The sequence below is a fragment of the Mustela nigripes genome, chromosome 1, assembly GCF_022355385.1.
Source record: "Mustela nigripes isolate SB6536 chromosome 1, MUSNIG.SB6536, whole genome shotgun sequence".
Taxonomy (NCBI): domain Eukaryota; kingdom Metazoa; phylum Chordata; class Mammalia; order Carnivora; family Mustelidae; genus Mustela; species Mustela nigripes.
In genome coordinates this window covers 243,123,945-243,144,446 of record NC_081557.1, presented here as the reverse complement: position 1 = coordinate 243,144,446, position 20,502 = coordinate 243,123,945, and the positions used below count along the sequence as shown (strand labels likewise).

Below are 20,502 nucleotides of genomic sequence, written 5' to 3'. Positions count from 1 at the left end.
AGGTGGGTAGGGAGAGGGGGGTGGGGTTATGGACATTGGGGAGGGTATGTGCTTTGGTGAGCGCTGTGAAGTGTGTAAACCTGGCGATTCACAGACCTGTACCCCTGGGGCTAATAATACATTATATGTTTATAAAAAAAAATTAAAAATTATTTTTAAAAAAACCAAAAATACAGACTATTCAGAAGTGTATTCAAAGGGCTTATGGATCTCCTCCGACATACACACACGTATGCGCCTGTGTGTTCATTTCAAATGAAAATGGAGTGGTTAGGACTTCCATGTGCCTAGAACTATCTCTGTCCAGCAGAGAAGAATATTGTGAGCCAAAGGTTTTTTTTGAGAATCAAGTAAAAAGTAATCAGCCCTTTTATGATACGCTTGTATAATTTTTTTTTATTAGACCTAGAAAAATAACCTAGAAAGTTAACTTACCAAGCATGGAGATTTTACAGTTATTATTATACAGTTGCTATACATTATTGTGTAATAGACATTATTATACAGTTATTATTATATAGTATCTAACTAATTGATAATAGGATGAGGTTCTTCCCTCTTAACCAAGTTAAGAATGAGATTCAAGTAGATGCTGATTTTTCCAGAGGGTTTGACTAGTGGTACTGATGCTAGTAGCCCCCATCTTGGGAATTATACCCTCATGGCTTTATTAATTATGAAGAAAGTTAAGTGCTGTATATTTACTTGGTATAACGTTAAAATAATTTTTAGCTCATAGTCCATATTTAATCTTTATTTAACCAAGACCTGTTTGAGGATTTTTTTTCACATATACATGTTTTATATAATCCTGTTTTTGAAATGTAAAGTGGCAAATCTTCTTCAAGTAATTGCAAGTTGCTAAAGTCATTTTCAGACAATGCTCCTAACCCAAACCAGTGGCATTAAGCACAAGGAGTGTAAAGCCTCCCGAACAGTTAAAGATCTTTTGCAAACATTCCTGGGAATTAGAAATTAACCTCTGAAATACTCTACAGTATGCATAACCATGTAACTTTTGAGCTGGAATAATTCTTAGAAGATTTTATTTTACAGTTATGGCTGAAATTCAGAGGACTCATAAAATCTCGCATCTACATTCCTGCAGATCCTGGAACCGAAGATGTTTCGCTATGCCCACAAATTGGAAGTTCAGAGAACAGATGGAGTCCTCAGCCAGCTGTCTCCTCTGCCGCACCTGTACTCTGTTTCATATTATCAGTTGTCCGAGGAGTTAGCAAGGGCTTATCCTGAACTAACTCTCGCCATATTCTCAGGTATGACTGTTGAACTTGTCCGTGGGTTTTCTTTAGCAGTCATTTCTAAAAAACTACTTGTAGGAAATTTAAATATAAGAAATTTGAGGTTGATTCAAAACAGAACATGTCTTTATGTAAGAAAATAATTTTTTTCCTTTAGTAAGAACATGTAATACTAATCTGTCGTGGTAGATTTCTTATTAATGTAGTCTTTCCAAGGCTTCGTACTTTACCTTCCCTTCTCTACCCCGAGTGGGGGAGGGCTTCACATACAACTTAAAAATGTTTCTTTGATAGACACAGAACTTTCTAAATCTTCTAGTACGTACTTCATCTTGTGTATCGGTCTTCTTTAATAGTGGAAATGGGCAGCAATAAGGCAGCGATAAAGATACAGGTCTCTTTCCATAAGTAACACCTCTCATCATAGGGAAAGATCCTGCACTGCTTAGAGCAAAACTATTGCTAAGGGGGCACCTGGGTGGCTCAATGGGTTAAGCCTCTGCCTTTGGCTCAGGTCATGATCTTGGGGTCCTGGGATTGAGCCCCAGATCGGGCTCTCTGCTCAGTAGGGAGCCTGCTTCCCCCTCTCTCTCTGCCTGCTTCTCTGCCAACTTGTGATCGCTCTCTCTGTGTCAAATAAATAAATAAAATCTTAAAAACAAAAACCTATTACTAGGATTCCACATTGCTTTCTGTTCCCATTTCCTTTCCTTGGACAAATGACAGTTCCTTCCAGGGGTTTCCAGAACAGCAGCACTATGTGCCAGGCAAGATACCCTCTTTATCTGCATCTCCCAGGACTCAGATTTAAGACAGTTTTTTGTTTAAAATCTAGTTTAACCGTCCACTCGATGAACGTACTATTGTAAGTGTTCCTAGAGTGCTTTATCCTTCTACTGAAGATTTAATTTTAACACAGCACACCTCAGTAGTTTTTCTGCTTTCACTTGCCGCGAGATCTTATTTTAACCTGAGAATTGAACATGCACCGAAATGGCCATCCAAGAGATGACAAGATTCTGCTGTGGTTCTTTCTTTCATTTGATCTCAAGATTTAATGACCTTAGTTAGCCTTCTTGGAGCATCTTTCCACGGCGCCCATTTCAGCAGTAGAAATAGTTTCCCATCTCTCACTATCCTGAACAGGGAAAAGCCTATGTCAATCCTTCTAACAGTTCTTAAAGCAGTTTACCTGTCTGGTTTGCACTGGTAGATGGCAGTGATCATGCCTCTTCCCTTTTCATAATGCCCAGAGTCCTGTTAGTCCTTTCGGGATCAGTGGTGGATGGTCATCGGTGCAAAGCAGTGGCTGCCAGGATCCCTGATTCTGCTCCTGGGCTGCTTCTCAGGGCTCCCACACAGAAAGCAGAAGAGTCCAGCTGAGTCTCAGAGCTCAAGAAATTGGTGGGAATGGGGGATGTCAGCCGGGACTTGTGGAGAGCACGCCCACAGCTCAGTCGCCTCGTCCTTCACTTCAGTTAGTCTTGTCGTTAGGACCTGCTAATTATAACTCCTTTGCTGAAAATGGTCTGTTCTAAACCAAAATACAGCCTGTAAACCTCCTCAGTGCAGTTTTCACTTTTACTGCTTCCAGGGTAAGATGAGCAGAGTGTTTGTTAGGGATTGTGTGGGGAAGGCTATTAGTAGAAACGTTGCCCACTTTGAAATTTGCGGGTCCTGCTCCTTCCTTTCTCTGGGACCAATTGTGGTGATCTTTAAATGTTTTTCAGCTCCCTGGCTCTTCTCATTGTTTTCTTCCTTTACACCCACTTCTGACCCGTCCCCCAGCCCCTTTACCTGCCTTGAGTGTCCACATTCACTTTGTCCCTTACGCATCTTCACAAATGACCTTCACAGTCCATCAGTGTGAGTTTCTTCTCCGTAAAGTTACTGAAGACTCCTCACTGCTAACCCTAATCAGCAGCTTTTGGTCTTCAATCTGTTGGCTACTTTGCCAAGCAATTGATGTTAGTCACCTTACATTTCTTTAAATCCTGAGCTCTCATGATTTCTAGAAATTTAATGTTTCCTGGTTTTCCTTCTGCTGTGAGATGTTCCTTTTCTGTCACTTTTGATGGATTCTTTTCTTCTATCTTAAATATTCGTGTTCCCAGGCCACCTCCTCAAGAGACCCTGTCTCCGTGAGGGAGGTCACTGCCATCGCTGGGGGGCCCCCCCCCGCTCCCACACATACCACCGCTGCCTCCCCCAGTTAGGATCTCTTCATTCAGCTACTTTCGGAGCTCCAGGTCTTTCATTTCATACCAGAGGTAATTACAAATCAAAGGAAACAGAAATGATGCCGGTTGTTCCCTCTTTTGGCTTGTTTTTAATTGCAGAGATAAGCCAGAGAATTCAGACCGCTCACCCTGCCGGGAGGCAAGTCATGCTGCACTATCTCTTACCCTGGATGAACAACATTGAGTTGGTCGATCTGAAACCTCTGCCCACAGCAAGGCGACATGATGAAGATGAGGAAGACGACTCCTTAAAAGACCGAGAGCTCATGGTGACCAGCAGGCGCTGGTTGCGAGGAGAAGGCTGGGGCTCTCCACAAGCCACTGCGATGGTTTTGAACAATCTAATGTACATGACAGCAAAGGTAAAGTGGGGTTGGTGTTCACAGTTGCTGTGCAGAACTATTTTTTTTTTGGTTTGTCCATTTTTTAAATATTTTTTTTGTATTAACATATAATGTGTTCTTTGCCCCAGGGGTACAGGTCTGTGAATCATCAGGCTTACACATTTCATAGCACTCACCATAGCACATACCTTCCCCAATGTCCATAACCCAGCCACCCTATTGCTCTCCCCGCCAGCCCCCAGCAACCCCCAGTTTGTTTCATGAGATTAAGAGTCTCTTATGGTTTGTCTACCGCCCTCCTGATCCAATCTTATTTCATTATTTCCTCCCTGCCCCCCACAACCCCACTCCCTGCCTTTGAAATTCCTCATATCAGAGGGATCCTATGATAATTGTCTTTCTCTGATTGACTTACTTCGCTTAGCATAATACACTCTAGTTCCATCCATGTCATTGCAAATGGCAAGATTTCAGGGGTGGGGGTTGATGGCTGCATAGTATTCCATTGTATATATATACTGCATCTTCTTTATCCATTCATCTGTTGATGGACATCTAGGCTCTTCCCATAGTTTGGCTATTGTGGACACTGCTGCTATAAACATTGGGGTGCAGGTGCCCCTTCGGATCACTACATTTGTATCTTTAGGGTAAATACCCAGTATGCTGCACAGAACTATTAAGAGGAATCATAAAGGGTAGAAATAGATGAAGAGATCAGATCATCCTGTGATAACCAAACAGATAATGGTCTGAAAAGAACCAAATTCCTTCCCTTAAAACACTTCTCATTGGATACAGGATATGGTCTTGAAGGGAGGAGAGAGAATCATATATGATTAATGATGTTTATGTTTATATTTAAAGAAATATTTATTCCTCTAGAGGATGGAAAAGATTAAAGCTGTCTCTAAAAACACAATTTTCTAATATTTCACGGTGTGACAAAGTTGGGTACTGAATACGCACTCATCACTGAAATGTGTGGTGTGTGTCCTACATCTAGTATGGGGACGAGCTGGCCTGGTCGGAGGTGGAGAATGTGTGGACCACGCTTGCAGATGGCTGGCCGAAAAACCTGAAAATCATTTTGCACTTTCTGATCAGTATTTGTGGAGTGAATAGTGAACCAAGCCTCTTGCCTTACGTATGTATTCAGGTTCATTTAATTATTATTATTATTATTATTATTTTGTGTGTGTGGCTTAGATTCTTTTTTCTTTTTTCTTTTTTTTTTTTTTTGTAACTTTGACAGAGATCACAAGTAGGCAGAGGGGCAGGCAGGCAGAGGTAGGGGGGGAAGCAGGCTCCCACCAAGCAGAGAGTCTGATGTGGGCCTCGATCCCAGGATGCTGGGATCATGACCTGAGCCAAAGGCAGAAGCTTTAACCCATTGAGCCACCCAGGTACCCCTATTACCATTTTTTTAAAGTAATACATACCTGGTTTCTTGTAGTACCAGAATGTGGGCAGCAGGAGAGCAGCGGAAGCAAAGGCCCAGAGTAGGCCCCACCTGGGAATCAGCACATGCCTTTGTCTGTTGCTTCATTCAACCGCTGTCGTCTGGCCTTGACTACAGGCCAGTTGCTCTTCTAGATTCTGAGCATTTCAGTCCAATGGGTGATGGAGATTTTATTCTTTGAACCTCTGCCTAGTGTATTTAATGAGTAAACCAGTAAGTTAATACAGTGCAGTCTTGATCAGGGCTACAGAGGAAAATTGCAGGGTACTGAGCATGAATAACCGAGAAACCGTAGCTCTCTGGGATGAGTAGAGATGATCCCCGAGGGGAGGTCATCTAGAAGTGAGACCAAAAAAATTGAGAATGTTCATGCTTTCTGCTAGGCAGGAGCTGGATAGGAGATCAGTATGGTGAGTGAGAGCTCAGTGCCTATGGAATGGTGCCGATGGCTTCCAGAAGCCAGGGGGAGCATAGGAAGAGGTATGCCATGAAGACTGTCACAGTCTTTACCCTCTAGAGGGGTAGTGTTGCTTACATCTGCTCAGGTGGAGAGTAACACGAGAATGTGAAACATGAAGGTTCAACTGGAGGCACACAGGCGGACCAGCGCACACTTGTGTGTGCACACACTGATGTCAGGACCCTAAAATCATGACCTGAGCCCAGATCAAGAGTTGAGTACTTAACTGACTGAGCCACCCAGGCGCCCCATCCCTGGGCAGATCTTAAAATATGCTTTATTATATCATACCAGAAATCTTACAATGATTACCCATTGATAACCGACCTCCACACAGCTCTGTATCTACTGCTGTCTTCCCAGAGCCTGGACTAGTGCCTGGCATATAGAAGGGACCTGTAATTGGATGGAAGGATGTGTGAGTTGGGCTGGAAGAAGAAACAGGCTGAAGTAATAATGCCAAGAAGCCAAGATGAAATTCAGGGAATAACCATTTGCCAGGAACTTAAAAAAGGAGCTATTTTTAATGACCATCATAATTTCTCAATTTTCATTCTTATCCACTTATTCTAGGCCAGGCATGGCATAAGCACCTCATCTACATTGTTCCATTGGATTCTTAGATCCGTGAGTGTGAAGATTACGGCAGTTCTATGGATGAATAAAACAGGGCAGAGAGAAGAGTAACTTCTTCAACGTTGGGCAGCTCTTAGCTCCGTCACTTAGTAGAGTGAATTCCCACTTTGTGGAGAAGACTGGCTGCTTTCTCACAGTCAGACGGATTAAAGGCACAGAGGCAGGAATGCATCTAGCAGGGTCAGGAGGTGACTGAGTCTGAGAACAGAGACTTAGCGAAGAGTTAAAGCGGTTTGGATAGAGACAGAGGTGTGTGTAGGTCGGTTATCAATGGGTAATCTTTATAAGATTGCTGGTATGATATGATAAAGCATATTCTAAGGGTGGGGTGGGACACCTGGGTGGCTCAGTGGGCTAAGCCTCTGCCTTCAGCTCAGGTCATGATCCCAGGGTCCTGGGATCGAGCCCAGCATCGGGCTCTCTGCTCAACAGGGAGCCTTCTTCCCCCTCTCTCTGCCTGCCTTTCTGCCTACTTGTAATCTCTCTCTCTGTCAATTAATAAATAAAAATCCTAAAAAAAAAAAAAAAAAAAAAGATTTGCCCAGGGAGGGGCGCCTAGGTGGCTCATTTGGTTAAGCACCCGAGTCTTGATTTGGGCTCAGGTCATGATCTTGGGGCCCTGGGATGGGCCCCGAGTTGGGCTCCACATTCAGGGGGAGTCTCCTTGAGCTGCTTTTTCTCCTCTCCCTCTGTCCCTCCCCAGTCTCTCTAAAAATCAATCAATCAGTCCTAAAAAAAATAAATAAGATTTAACCTGGGGTCACGTAAAGCAGAGTTGCCCAGTTGTCTGTGGGTTGGTGAATCACCAGGGTATCTGGTTCTGGCTGCAGGGGGTGAGGGTGGGGCCCAAGATCCTGTATTTCTAGCAGCTCCCTCTCCCCCCCAACCCCCATGATGATGCCTGTGCTGGCAAGACCACATTTTTTAAGCTGCAAGGATTGAAGTACAAAGAAAAAAAGAGGCTGATTAATTAGTATTGTAACATATTCATTAATACTTATTACTAAGACAGAATGCATACTGCTGAAATTTTTTTTCCCACTTATTTAACTCATACTATGTACTAGGCATGTTTAAAGTGCATTCTTAAATTTACTTAATCCTAACAACTCTACGAAGTAGGTGTCGTTGTCCCCATTCTGCAGAAGAGAAAACCGAGAGTAACTGTGCAGTCGCATAGCTACCAAGTGTCTACACCCCAGTCCGCGCTGTGTGGTCTGGGTTCTAGTTCAGCTCCAGTTCTGTTTGTAATCACTGCTCTGCACCTGCTGGGTTAAATACGGAGTCTTAGTAGGGGAAGCAGAATAAAAAATCCTGTGTTTGAAGTCTAAGGGGAACGTTGGGATGCTATTATTAATTGAAATCTCTCCATTAAAAAGACACTGATTTATAGGAAAGCAGTTATCTTTTGCTTTTCTTAAAAAAAAAAAAAAAGCAGAATAGTAAGGAAGTAGATAATGTGGAGACCGTTAAGCAGTCAAGTCATCCCGATTAAATCTAACACTGAGGGCCAGGGAACACCGTCTTTATAAAGCCCACTAACGTCTTACTGCCAATCGATGTTCAGATTTAAGTTGGGCTTATTTAAATACCATTTCGAATGGATCTTACCTGATAAAATCTGCTTCGAGAGCCAATTTATGAAAGAAAAATTGTCCTTTTTCTCTTCTGAACCGTTTTCTCTTGTGACAGGTGAAGAAAGTTATTGTCTATTTAGGTAGAGACAAAACCATGCAGTTGCTGGAAGAGCTGGTGAGTGAGCTCCAGCTGACCGACCCCGTCAGCTCAGGCGTCACTCACATGGATAACCCCCCCTACTACCGCATCACTTCCAGCTGCAAAATCCCTTCCGTCACCTCAGGTAAGAAGTCCCTTAAAACCGACCCCTTGGTCTCCGAAGGGAAGCTTTATTTAACTGTTCAGCTCAGCGGGCCTTTGCTTTCAACAGCGTCAGGAAACAAAAGCCATCGTGAGTCCCGTGTGGGGACCAACTTGACAGGACTTCGTAAACCTCACATAAGTGAAGTTGGACCGCGAAAGGGTTCTTAGTATTATAGAGGGAAACAGACTTACACATACGTGTGTGGAACTGGAATATAGATTTATATACCCTCATACTGCAAGCATTTTTAAAATAAGTATAATTAGTATCTTAAATATAGAAAAGGCTTACTTATTGACCTACTCTGTAATTTCGTATTATAATTATTTGGGCATATATGATACCTAATGTCCAGTCATGTGACTGTTATATGTATATACAGATATAATCACAGTAATATTTTCAGTTGCAGAAACTACATCCCTGAGGGAAGAATTACCTCTGAAAATCAGTGTAATATCAGGACTATTTTAGATTATGTTTCTGTGAAGTTCTTTGTCACTCAGTTTCTATGAAATGTTTCTGGCATGTTAATAACATCTGTGTAATTAGAAATATTTCATAATTTATTTCTTGTCATCTATTTTCATCTCTTAGCTCCTTTTGCTCTGCTTTCTAAGGGATTTCTGATAACACTTCCTTGAGTTTTTCATATCTGTCAGAATGTTAATTCCATAGAGTTTATTTTTTAATGAATTTTTTTTAGGAGCACCTTATTCATGTTTCATGGTTGGACTGTCATCTATAATTAATTTTCTTCTCCCTGCAGAAGAGCCTGTTTTCTCTATATTGCTCTGTTTTGATTTGTCTTGGTAAAAGCTTTCCTCAAAAGCCTACCGATTCGAGATCTGTACTTTTTGATAAAGAGTAGAATATTAAAAAGTTGATTGGATATTTTGTAGGTATATATGGAGCTTGTTGACTTTGTCATTTGTTGTGTGATGATTTCACTGATGAAAGTGTCTATAGGTCTCTTCTCTTGGACTAATCCAGTTACCCAGACAAAACTCTACTAGTCATCTACCCAAAGTAGAGTGTGGAGGGCTGTGTGTACGTACATATACATAGAATCCATAGATAGACATGCATGTACACACAACGTTGTCTTCATTCCTTCTGGTAGCCCAGGGGGGTGAGAAGCTTTCAAAGGGATACCATCTCAAGTTTTCACGTGTGTATTTTCCCTCAATCCCCCTATTCTCAATGAAGTTCTTCCTCTTTCCGCTGTAAATAATGTGCTTTAGTCCAGAAATCTTTGATTTACTGTTATCAGAAAAGAATCCTGGGGGCATCTGGCTGGCTCAGTTGGAAGAACATGCAACTCTTGATCTCAGGGTCTTAAATTCGAGGCCCATGTTGGGTGTAGAAATTACTTAAATAAGTAAAGTTGAAAAAAAAAAAGACTTCTGGAGGTGGAGGGGCATAGATCTTGGGGACCAACTACTTCTGAAATAGATTTTCAACCAAGCCCGCTATTTTAGTAACATTTCTAACCTCTACACCCAGAGATACTCAGTGCTGCTAATGCCTGAGTCTTTGGGAGGTTCAGCAATAAAGATATGAATGCTTCTTGGTTTCCCCCACTACCAGCTTAGGATTCAGCCTTCTCAAAGCTGACTTGCTTCTTGTCCCTTTGTTTTCAAGCTTCTAAACTTTGGTTGCTGTTGTCTCCTTTCCCTCTTGGTCATTATGAGTACATTTCTTTTGAAAAATCACCTTGCTCTCATTTTAGTGGAGTTTTAACATCTGTAATTTTGAAATCTTTTGTTCTTATTAAGTTATCCCAGGCTTTAAGCTCCCAGATAATGTTTCATTTCTGATTGCAGGAACTACTTCCAGTAGCAATACAATGGTAGCTCCCATAGATGGCAATCCTGATAATAAGCCCATAAAAGAGAGTATTGAAGAGAGGTAAGTACCTTTGTGTTCTTCAGTAGCCTTTCAGGTTGACAGATACTGTGAGCACCAGAATAAATGATCATTTCTGCATTGCAATGTATGTTTCATTGAATGTATATTTCAAAATTCTAGTGAAGAAATATATTTCCGTTGTGGAAATTTTCCACCATGACTGTTTCATCATCAGAATGCTGATGTGCTAGATTCTTTTATGTGCTCTAATGGATGAGTAGATCATGTCCAGTCTTTTTGTGTTGTCTGCATTTTTAGAGCTTTCTAAATGGCTGTATACTCTGTCTGTTTTTAATAAACTGGGTTTCACCAGAGCATTATTACCACGACAGTTTAAGAAAAGTCTTCAGGTAGAAATAATTGACTTAAAAGCTTAAGCTTGGGGCACCTGGATGGCTCAGTCAGTTAAGCGTCTGCCTTCCGCTTAGGTCTTGATCCTGGAGTCCTGGGATCGAGCCCCACGTTGGGCTCCCTGCTCAACAGGGAGCCTGCTTCTCCCTCTCCTTCTGCCTGCAGCTCTGCTACTTGTGCTCTCTCTCTCTCTCTCTCTCTTTTGCTGGCAAATAAACAAAATATTTAAAAAAAAAAAAAAAGCTTAAGCTTTTGAACTATATGGTGGAAATTAGGATATATCCTAGGAAGCTTTTGTCAGTATTTTATGTACTGTGTTCTATTTTAAACATAGAAAGTGAAAGTACAAATACCATTTTACCATGAACTGTGACTAACTGTGACCATCAATCCCATAGCTATGTGCACCTTGACATCTACAGTGGACTAAGCAGTCACTTAAATCGTCAGCATCACAGACTAGAATCTCGATACAGTAGCAGCTCGGGAGGATCTTATGAAGAAGAAAAAAGTAATAAATTCCACATGTTTTTTTAATGACTATAATGGCGAGGTGTATTATTATGTTGATGCCAGTGAATATATTTTTCTGATAAATTGTTTTTAAGAGGAGTATTTAAGTGCCACTGATGGTGTTCCAACATAATCCTAAATGTCCTGATTTTAAGCAGCAGCACGAATGGGGGAGATTTGTTTTCAAAGCACAGGTTCCCTTATAGATAAATCAAAAGGAACATAAGAATTGGTTCTCGAGAAGCACCGTAGACACTGGCTACAGCCTGCTTTTTCTACCAGGTTTGCTCTTTCTCTGTGGATTCACATTTTACTGGAAAATTCGCCCTTGCAGTCACAAAGTGCATGTCCACCCAAGTCTCCCTCTTAACCCTGGGGGAGAGTGGAATAGAGGCACCAGCCTTCAGACCGGGAAGGGATCCTGAAGATGATCTGGTCCAATCTCCTCACTTTGCACATGATGGAACTGAGGTCCAGAGAGGTTAAGTGACTTACCCATGTCACACAGAATTCACATTTCCTGATGTCATTTTTTCACTGCACCCTACAGCCCCGTTGCGGTAAAGCAGATTTCCTTTTACATCGGTTTGTGTTGGCCCGATCTCGGGAAATTTAGAACGGAGTAACTTACCAGAAGGCCCTTGCTATAAGGCAGCTTCACCTTTGATGGGGTTCATGGCTTGGACATCGCTTATGGAGTCTAACGGAGTGCGAATGTAGTTTTGCTTTGCTGTAAACGATGGAACCTAAACGGATAGTTCTTTCTGTCCCTGATTTGCTTAACTTGACAATAGTTGTGCTCAGGTCTTCCTAGCAAACCTATGTCAAAAAAGAGTGGGAAGTTATTTTCTTATCACTTTCCAATGCTATAAATAGATGGTGTCTTACTAGAGTTTGCTTATGTTGGCAGAAAATAGATGGTGTAGAAAATGAGATCATTTTATTTTGATAGGTGATTCAATGCCACTTTATTCTAATTGGCGACTGAAAGTGATGGAGCATAATCAAGGAGAGCCACTACCCTTCCCACCAGCTGGAGGCTGCTGGTCACCACTGGTGGATTACTTGCCTGAAACGTCATCACCTGGATTACCTCTTCACAGGTGGACCACAGCGTCATTCCTATTTCATATGAGCCAAATCGCTGCTTAACACTTTCAGCTTTCTTTTTGCTATCTGACAACACGGCATAAGAGCCATTTCTTTCTTTTGATACTGCAACAGATGAGATCCATGTGTTTAGAGTTCAAGAAATCTACAGACTCAGAATTCTGTTTACAATTAATACTATTAAATCTACTTCTGCCGCTGCTTTTCTGGGTGTCTGGCATAGTTACTTGACCTTTCTGGGACCCAGTTACTACATCTGAAAAATATTCTATGGCACTAGGCACTATTATTTTGAATTGTGTTAAAACTGAATTCTACTTAGCGAAATCACAATAGAACAGTTACCGCATTCTCTCAAAATTTATTAATGTATCAGACACGTACTGAACACCTACTATGTGGCAAGCAGTGTGCTAGGTGTCAGGGTTGAAGATGAAGAAATTATGGCCCTTGACTTTGGGGAGCCCTTAGCAGGTAATGTTTTATTCTAAAACTATCACTTAATGGTTTCTTCAGCTATATTTCCTTTCATCTTTTTTTCTTGAGAAGTTGTATTTTTCCATAAAATACATTATTAAAAAAGTCTTCAAGTAACTGGCGTAAGATTTTCTCCAAGTTGACTCGGATAGAACATTAATAGCACTCTCATTTGTCACAGGTGTAACATAGCCGTGATCCTTTTGACTGATCTGATCATTGATCACAGTGTGAAGGTGGAATGGGGAAGCTACCTCCATCTTCTTCTTCATGCAGTTTTTATAGGTAATAAATACTGCTTCTAACTCAATGTCACATTATATTTCTACAATAATTTAAAGACAGTATGGTTTTTTGGTGTTCGTGCTGTCGTTCTGTTGTATATCATTTCCATGATGCCTTTTATAGTGATTCTCATGGCCCAGTAGGGACTGAGTCCTCACCTCTCTCTTAACCACAAATAGGTCTTCTGTCCTCATTCCCACTCCTGTCCTGCGGCCCCTCTCCTGCTCACAAACAATCCCTCTAGCAGGAAAAATTCGGGAGCTATAGCAAGAGTAAAGTTAATTTACCTCTGGAACCGGAAACTTCCAGTGTAAATGGAAAATTAAAATGGGTTCTAAGTGTTTCCCAAAAGAATGGGATTTTGGGCAGCCTGATTATTGAAACTCCACTGGGCCCTCAGTCACAGACACATGGGGGCCATCCCGTCTGCGGTCCTTCTCATGCTCCTAGAATTGACTTCCGGAAGCAGGTCAAGGTAGCCATCTTCTCCACAGTTTTCCTGATATGCACACTTATATATGTATTCATTTCTTGGATAATCAAACATGTACTGATTTTCCGTTATACTAGACACAAAAATCTTTGCCTTTATGAAATTCATTTACATACAGTGTTATGTAACAGTAATTTTTTCATTTTAAGAGAAGAACAGAAGGGGGGTTGGAGAAGGGCAAAGGGAGAGGGAGGAAGAGAGAATCCCAGTCAGGCTCCACGCCCAGCGTAGAGCCTCATGTGGGACTCGATCTCACAACCCTAAGACCATGACCTGAGCCGAAATTAAAAGTTGGACATTCAGCCAAATGAGCTACCCAGGCACCCTCAGAGCAATAATAATCCCTAATAGATTGCTAAATTTTAGTCAGAAATGCATTGAAAACTTGTCTTGATTCTCTCTGCTGCTCTAAGACAATAATAAAAATTCCAGACCAATAACTATTTTTGTGTCTTCTACATCGTCTTCTGCAAAACATGTTCTGTAATGTCCGCTTTTCTTTAAAATATGTGTTTGGAAGCAAGAGTAGTAATTATTTCTCTTTATTGATGATTATTTTCTCCTGTCCTTTCTAGGGTTTGACCACTGCCACCCTGAGGTGTATGAGCATTGTAAACGCCTGCTTCTGCACTTACTAATAGTAATGGGATCCAACAGTAACATCCGCACTGTTGCTTCTGTCCTTCTCAGGAACAAGGAATTTAATGAGCCCAGGGTGCTTACAGTCAAACAGATCGCACACTCCGATTACACTTTCACAGGTATTTGCTCCGAATGCCCAGTTTGACTGACAGTGGAAGCGTGCTTCATTAATTTGAAGTCTGCGGTGGAGAAAGTCAATGAAATCAAAGTTGAAGTACATTTTTTTAAGTGTAGTTTTATTAGTTTAAGGACCTTTTACATTATTTATTCACTCGTAAAAGAAATAAGCATGGAGTGTTTGAATGTTTTGCCTTTTAAAGGTCTTTGTCGTACAAATTTTAAGTTCTCAGCATACAAGTTGAAGATCAGTGAAAGAGCTTAGCTGATTGAGCACAGTTATGGAGAAGACATTGAACCTGTATTAGATTCCTTGTACTCTCAAGATCTGAAAAATGGACAGAGGAAGACATATAATGTTTTTTATTAACTTGATTATATTTACTATATGTATGTATGTATTTTTTAAAAGATTTATTTATTTGAGAGTGAGAGAGCACATGTGAGTGGGGGCAGAGGGAAGGGGAAAGAGAATCTCAAGCAGACTCCCTGGTGAGCATGGAGCCCAGTTGCGGGGCTTAATCTCATGACCCTGAGATCATGAGTTGAGCTGAAACCAAGAGTCAAGGACACTTAACTGACTGAGCCACCCAGGTGCCCCTATATTTACTGTATTTAAAATGTTATGCGTTTTTAAGTCAAGTAAATTCCAAGTTATACATTTTGAATAATGAGGTCCAAATTATTGACTTTCATATAAAAGTTATTTCATTGCTGGTATGAATTTCTTTACTTTGCAATTTATATTTTCTTCTCTCCTGATAGCCCTAACTTACTACATTTGTCTGTATCATCAAGTTAATAATAGATGATCTAGAAAGTGTTTTTAAAAAGTGAAATAAAAATACCTTTTTTCACTAGTCCTATAATGTCAGATACAGGGTTAAAGTACTTTGTTAAAACCCTATTATTTACTTAAAACTGTGTAGTTAGTAAGGAAACAATTAGGAAGTATTTCACCTTTTAAAATGTGATTAGAAGATCAATAGAATAAAGCTTACACGTAACTCTTTTATGTTGAAGCATCTTTATTGAAAATTCCATAGTTGGTTTTTGTTTTTTGTTTTTAAGACTCCTTTTGCCATCTTGTGAAAATCAGCATTAGTAACGGCCTGTAAAAGAATTTAATAATTGACATAATATAAATATTACAAAGTTTTGAAAATTATATTTCTTCAAGTAAAATGAAGCGGGAAGTGTCAAGTCCTTTCCCTAAGAAAAATCAGTTCACTAAGAAACGCTGCGCTCAACGCATGTTGAGATGTGCCAGCAGAACATTAGGAAAGTGCCGCTTTCAGCTTCCCCCAGCAGATGGCAGTAGAGGACTTCACAGTAAATTCAGATAGTTAAGTTTTGGTTTTGTTTTTTAAGATTTTATTTATTTATTTGACACAGAGAGAGAGAGAGAGAGAGAGAGAGAGATCACAAGTAGGCAGAGAGGCAGGCAGAGAGAGAGGAAGAAGCAAGCTCCCGCCAAGCAGACAGTCCGATGAGGGGATCGATCCCAGGACCCCGGGATCATGATCTGATTCAAAGGCAGAGGCTTTAACCCACAGAGCCACCCAGGCACCCCAGTCCAGATAGTTAAGTTTTAATAGGAGGCTGTGGAAAACAATGTTGGCTCCCAGACTCATGCGCTAGAATTTAGTGCTGATGAGGTTCGCACGGGAGGAGTGTTGATTTGCACCAACAGGTGCCAAGATTCCCACGTGGGTCTCGTATAACCTGTGAGGAAGGAGGATTTAACTGTAGATAGTGTGTGAGATCCTTTCCTGTCTGGTATTCACGCCATCTTTTCTCTTGCAGCGGGCGTTAGTGACTTTATACCTGATTACCAGCCCTCCCCCATGACTGACTCAGGGCTTAGCTCAAGTTCTACCTCTTCTAGTATCAGCCTAGGAAATAACAGCGCTGCCATTTCCCATCTGCACACCACTATCCTCAATGAGGTTGACATCTCAGTAGAGCAGGATGGAAAAGTCAAAACCCTCATGGAATTCATTACCTCAAGGTAACGTCACAGCTCTCGCCATTCCAGCAACTGGGCTGCGTTAAGTCGTTCTTGAAATTTGTCAGCTATGGGGAGCCCTGTTTTTCACTGCTGGCGGGCCACTGATTTGGAATACACAGGTCTATACTGTGTGACACTTGGAAAAGTTGATGCCTCCAAAGACGTCTTTTGTGTTCACATAGTTCCCCCTGAGGAGGGCCTTAATCGAGTCTGGGTACCAAGTGGCCAAAGAGGAGGCCATATTATCAGAATACATATTCCACTTCCATTAGCTACATTGGCAGTCATCAGATTTTTACTTACGGCCTACTCTTTACAAGACACCATAAGTAGGGAAGACACCGAGATGGGGACAAGGGGGTTGGTGTTCCACAGCAAGAGAAAAATCACCAGGAGCATGAGAAATAAAATGTGTTTGGAAATGGTGAGTAAGCCAGTCTGACTGTAATGCTGAGGGAGATGTTTGTAGACGAGAAAACTCTGTAGGCACTGGAGAATTCAGACTGGAGCGCCATGAGGCCTAGGCCACAGGCTACAGATCTCTCATCTTTCCAGAAAACGGAAATTATTGAAAATCCTTGAGCTGGATGGGAAGGGGGTGGGAAGCACAATTAAATACGTTGAGAACACTCCGTCTCAAGGCAATGAACAGGATAAATTAAAGGTTTTGGAAACTAGTGGCTAGTGACCTCCTAAGGTTTTCAGGGCCCTCTGGGCCTGAGGTAATGAGGAGTTTAACCCTTACTAATCAAGGCGCAGCCTTGAGAATGCAGATATTTTAAAGAATCAACAGGAAATCGTTCCATCGTAAACATTCCCTATATTTTTAGCTAGTAAATTATTTTCTTTGCATTACAATCTAAATACACTGTAGCCTCTCCAAATTATGTTGTGACCTGTAACACAGAAACAGTAACCAGTACTCTTCTCCCTTGGCAGAATTCGTCATCTTTTCCTACCCTCTCCGGGAGAATTTAACTATAATGACAGAGGCTGAAATTTCTTGTAACCCGGATCTTCCTCTACTTGAGAGAGCCATTACACATTCAAGTACATAAATAATAGTGGACTGTGTGCATGCTATTTGATTTATTCCGCTGGTGTCCTTTCTCGTGGCAAAGGCACACTTTAGGTGACTAGGAGTGACACTGTTAATGCCAGTTTAAAACCAAGGGAATTATGTCTGTTTTCTGTTTTCAGAAAAAGAGGGCCCCTTTGGAACCATGAGGATGTTTCTGCCAAGAATCCTAGCATAAAGAGTGCTGAGCAGTTAACTACATTTTTGAAACATGTGGTTTCTGTTTTTAAGCAGTCAAGTTCAGGTATCTTCTATTAAATATTTCAGATGATGCTGACTTCCAATGAGATATTTTAATGTGATATGAAAATTTCTGATACTGCTTAGCAAAGAGTTGACAGTGGACATGTCTGCATTAAAAAGTTTTAGATGGGTTTTTCTTTCTTCTTCTTCCTCTTTTTTTTTTCTTAAGATTTCATTTATTTGAGAGAGAGGGAGCATGGGCAGAGGGAAGGCAGAGGCAGGGGTGGGGCTGGTGCCTGAGACTAGATCCCAGGACCCTGGGATCATGACCGGAGCAGAAGGCAGATGCTTAACCGACTGAGCCACCCAGGCACCCCTAGACATCTTTTTGAACTCATTTTTTTTTTTTTAACTCATTTGTGATAACAGATTTGTTTTGGTTTGAGAAAAACTTAATCACTCCTTAAAAAATAAGAAAGTCACTTGTGACATTCTGGGGTGGTTCTTTTCATATGTAATGACAAAGTTACAGTGCGGTGACATATTAGGAAACAGTTACGTGACAGGAGCATAGGCGGAGGTGACAAACTCAAATTCTGTTTTAATCTGTAACAGTCTTCTATGATCTAAACTTGACATTTGAAAATCAGAGTAAAAATGTATCTGTTTAAAGCACTGGTTCTCAACTAGGAGTGATTGTTGACCCTCGGACATCTGGCAATGTCCGGAGCCATTTTTGTCACAATGGGGGGGGGGACGAGGGACCACCGGTCACTCTTGATGTCCAGCTGGGCAGAGGCTAAACCACTGCCCTGAGGTTGAGAAACCCTGTTCTCCAAGAACACTGCCCTGGAGATGGGAGCGGAGAGTCCTCTAAAATGCACATGAGTGTAGTACAAAGACAAGGCACTGACTTCTAAAGTCTGAGTGCCTGCCCAGTTTGCCAGGCGGTGTGCTGGGCGCTGGGTTTAGAATGGTCCACGTCTGGTGATAACCCTGCCTTCCAAGCAGCGGGAAGCACTCACTGGTACCCTTTGTCTCCGCAGAAGGAATGCACTTGGAACATCACCTTAGTGAAGTTGCTCTGCAAACAGCACTTTCTTGTTCTTCTCGACACTATGCCGGGAGATCCTTCCAGATTTTCAGGGCCCTAAAGCAGCCTCTTTCTGCAACTACACTTTCTGATGTTCTCTCCAGACTCGTAGAAACTGTAGGGGACCCAGGAGAAGATGCACAGGTATTGCTTTAAATTCTTTCCACGCCATTGAGCTACTCACTGTCAAGGTCTCAGTTGCCGAGTACAGAGCATAGCAGGTCTGACGGTTATGGAGAATTTGTGTCAGATGCTCACAAGCAGGCAAAGAATTATGAAACAGAGTTTTGTAAATGATATTTAGTAACATACTAACTGAATCAAATATCTAGTGCCTGTTAGAGAAAGCTTTACATTTACACACGCACACACGCACATTTGGATATTATTTTGGGATGACCACAAGGTAAAAGAGATGGGAAATTAAATTTAAATGGAGCGTGCTGAGTTTTTAAGATAAATTAAGTGAAATAATGCAATTGAGAACTTACGCCTACATAGAGTAGAGATTTTATTTACACTGTTCTAGATACTGGGGATACAGTAGTGAACAAGGAAAAGTTCCTGGCATTCTAGAGCTCACATTCTACTGGGAAAATAAGCCTCTAATCCACCAAGAATATGTAACACGATTTCATTTAGTAATTAATGCTTTGAAAACAATAAGGTAGAGTAACAGGTTAAAGAGTGGCAGGGAAGAGGGAGTTGTTTGTATATATGATCATCTGAGAAGGTGAGTTTTAAACACATATGTAAAAAGTGAAGCCTGAGAAATAGGACTAACAAGTGCAAAGGCCCTGAGGCAGAAGCAGTAGGCCTTTCTTTGAAGAACATGAAGCAAACCAGTATGGCTAGCATATTGGATGGGGTAGTCTAGTGTCAGGAGTTGACATGGGCAGGTCCAGACTGTGTGAGGTCTAGTAGACTCTGGTGTGAGGTGGGCTTTTAGTTTGAGTTGATGACAAACAATGCTTCTAGGCTTTGAGAGGAAAGTCATGGATATAATTTGCTATTTAGAAAACTTCAGAGACCAGGTAGAGAGTTCTTAGGAGGGCAGTAGGACTCAGCTAAGGTGCTTACTGTAAAAGTCCACACTGAAGGGGGCGGGCAGTTTAGATTAAGGGAAGCTATGGAGGTGTAGAGAGGGGTTTGGATTTCGGATATATTTTATAAGTAATATTTTCATGACTTGCTGATAGGTTCAATTTAGATGTGAGACAAAGAAACAAAAGTGACTCCGATTTTTGGCCTGAGAAATTTTGGGTGAATTGTGCCATTATAACCATTAATTTGATGAGTTTTCATCAGTTAGCAAGATCATGTTGCTCAAGAGTTTAATCTTTTTGTAATATTGGTGTTGAGTTCGTTCTAATTTTAAATCTCATCGGGAAGTCCGTTAGGATATTTTTTTCTTCCAGAGCATAATTAATGAAAATCTGCCCTTTTTTTTGCCCCCTAGGGATTTGTGATTGAGCTGCTTCTTACATTGGAATCTGCAATTGATACTTTGGCTGAAACCATGAAGCATTATGATCTTCTTTCTGCCCTTTCTCAGTAAGAATTTAAGCCAGACAAACTGTAGATTTGTAGTTAGAACTCCAATAGCTAAATAAGTGCATAACTATGACATTATATTATTATTATATTGGTGGTGAGAATAATACCAAACAACTCAGATATATTACCAGTGGGAATGAGAGCCTCCGACAGGGAGGCTGTGTGCAAAGTCTTACAGAGCTGTGAGTGGCAGGGTGTTCTTCTGAGGCCCTGGTCAGAGATCTTTCTGCTGCACGACAGGACATCAGCATCACCGCCCAGCTCTGTTCCTGCCACACCCAGCGTCCCACTGCCCACTGCATCCCACTGCGTCGCACACAGCGGGCCAGCCCCCTCCCGGCTCACAGCAGCCGCAGAATGTTCCTCTCCCACTTTCTCTTCCTCGCAAATCCAAA

General features: G+C 41.4%; 1 protein-coding gene across 4 annotated transcripts in view; it reads left to right on the top strand.

Annotated features, from left to right (window-relative positions):
• The window catches only part of FRYL (FRY like transcription coactivator), a 221,575-nt gene that overhangs the window by 154,192 nt on the left and 46,881 nt on the right, over nt 1-20,502 (top strand). For all 4 annotated transcript variants that reach the window (XM_059383630.1, XM_059383621.1, XM_059383604.1 and 1 more), the window contains 13 exons: nt 1,109-1,277; nt 3,602-3,864; nt 4,853-4,993; nt 8,097-8,265; nt 10,113-10,197; nt 10,947-11,059; nt 12,014-12,164; nt 12,830-12,933; nt 14,002-14,187; nt 15,992-16,196; nt 17,397-17,518; nt 18,504-18,694; nt 20,010-20,104. In XM_059383630.1, coding sequence (XP_059239613.1) covers nt 1,109-1,277; nt 3,602-3,864; nt 4,853-4,993; nt 8,097-8,265; nt 10,113-10,197; nt 10,947-11,059; nt 12,014-12,164; nt 12,830-12,933; nt 14,002-14,187; nt 15,992-16,196; nt 17,397-17,518; nt 18,504-18,694; nt 20,010-20,104 — 1,994 coding nt within the window. The remainder of the gene's footprint in view (nt 1-1,108; nt 1,278-3,601; nt 3,865-4,852; nt 4,994-8,096; nt 8,266-10,112; nt 10,198-10,946; nt 11,060-12,013; nt 12,165-12,829; nt 12,934-14,001; nt 14,188-15,991; nt 16,197-17,396; nt 17,519-18,503; nt 18,695-20,009; nt 20,105-20,502) is intronic.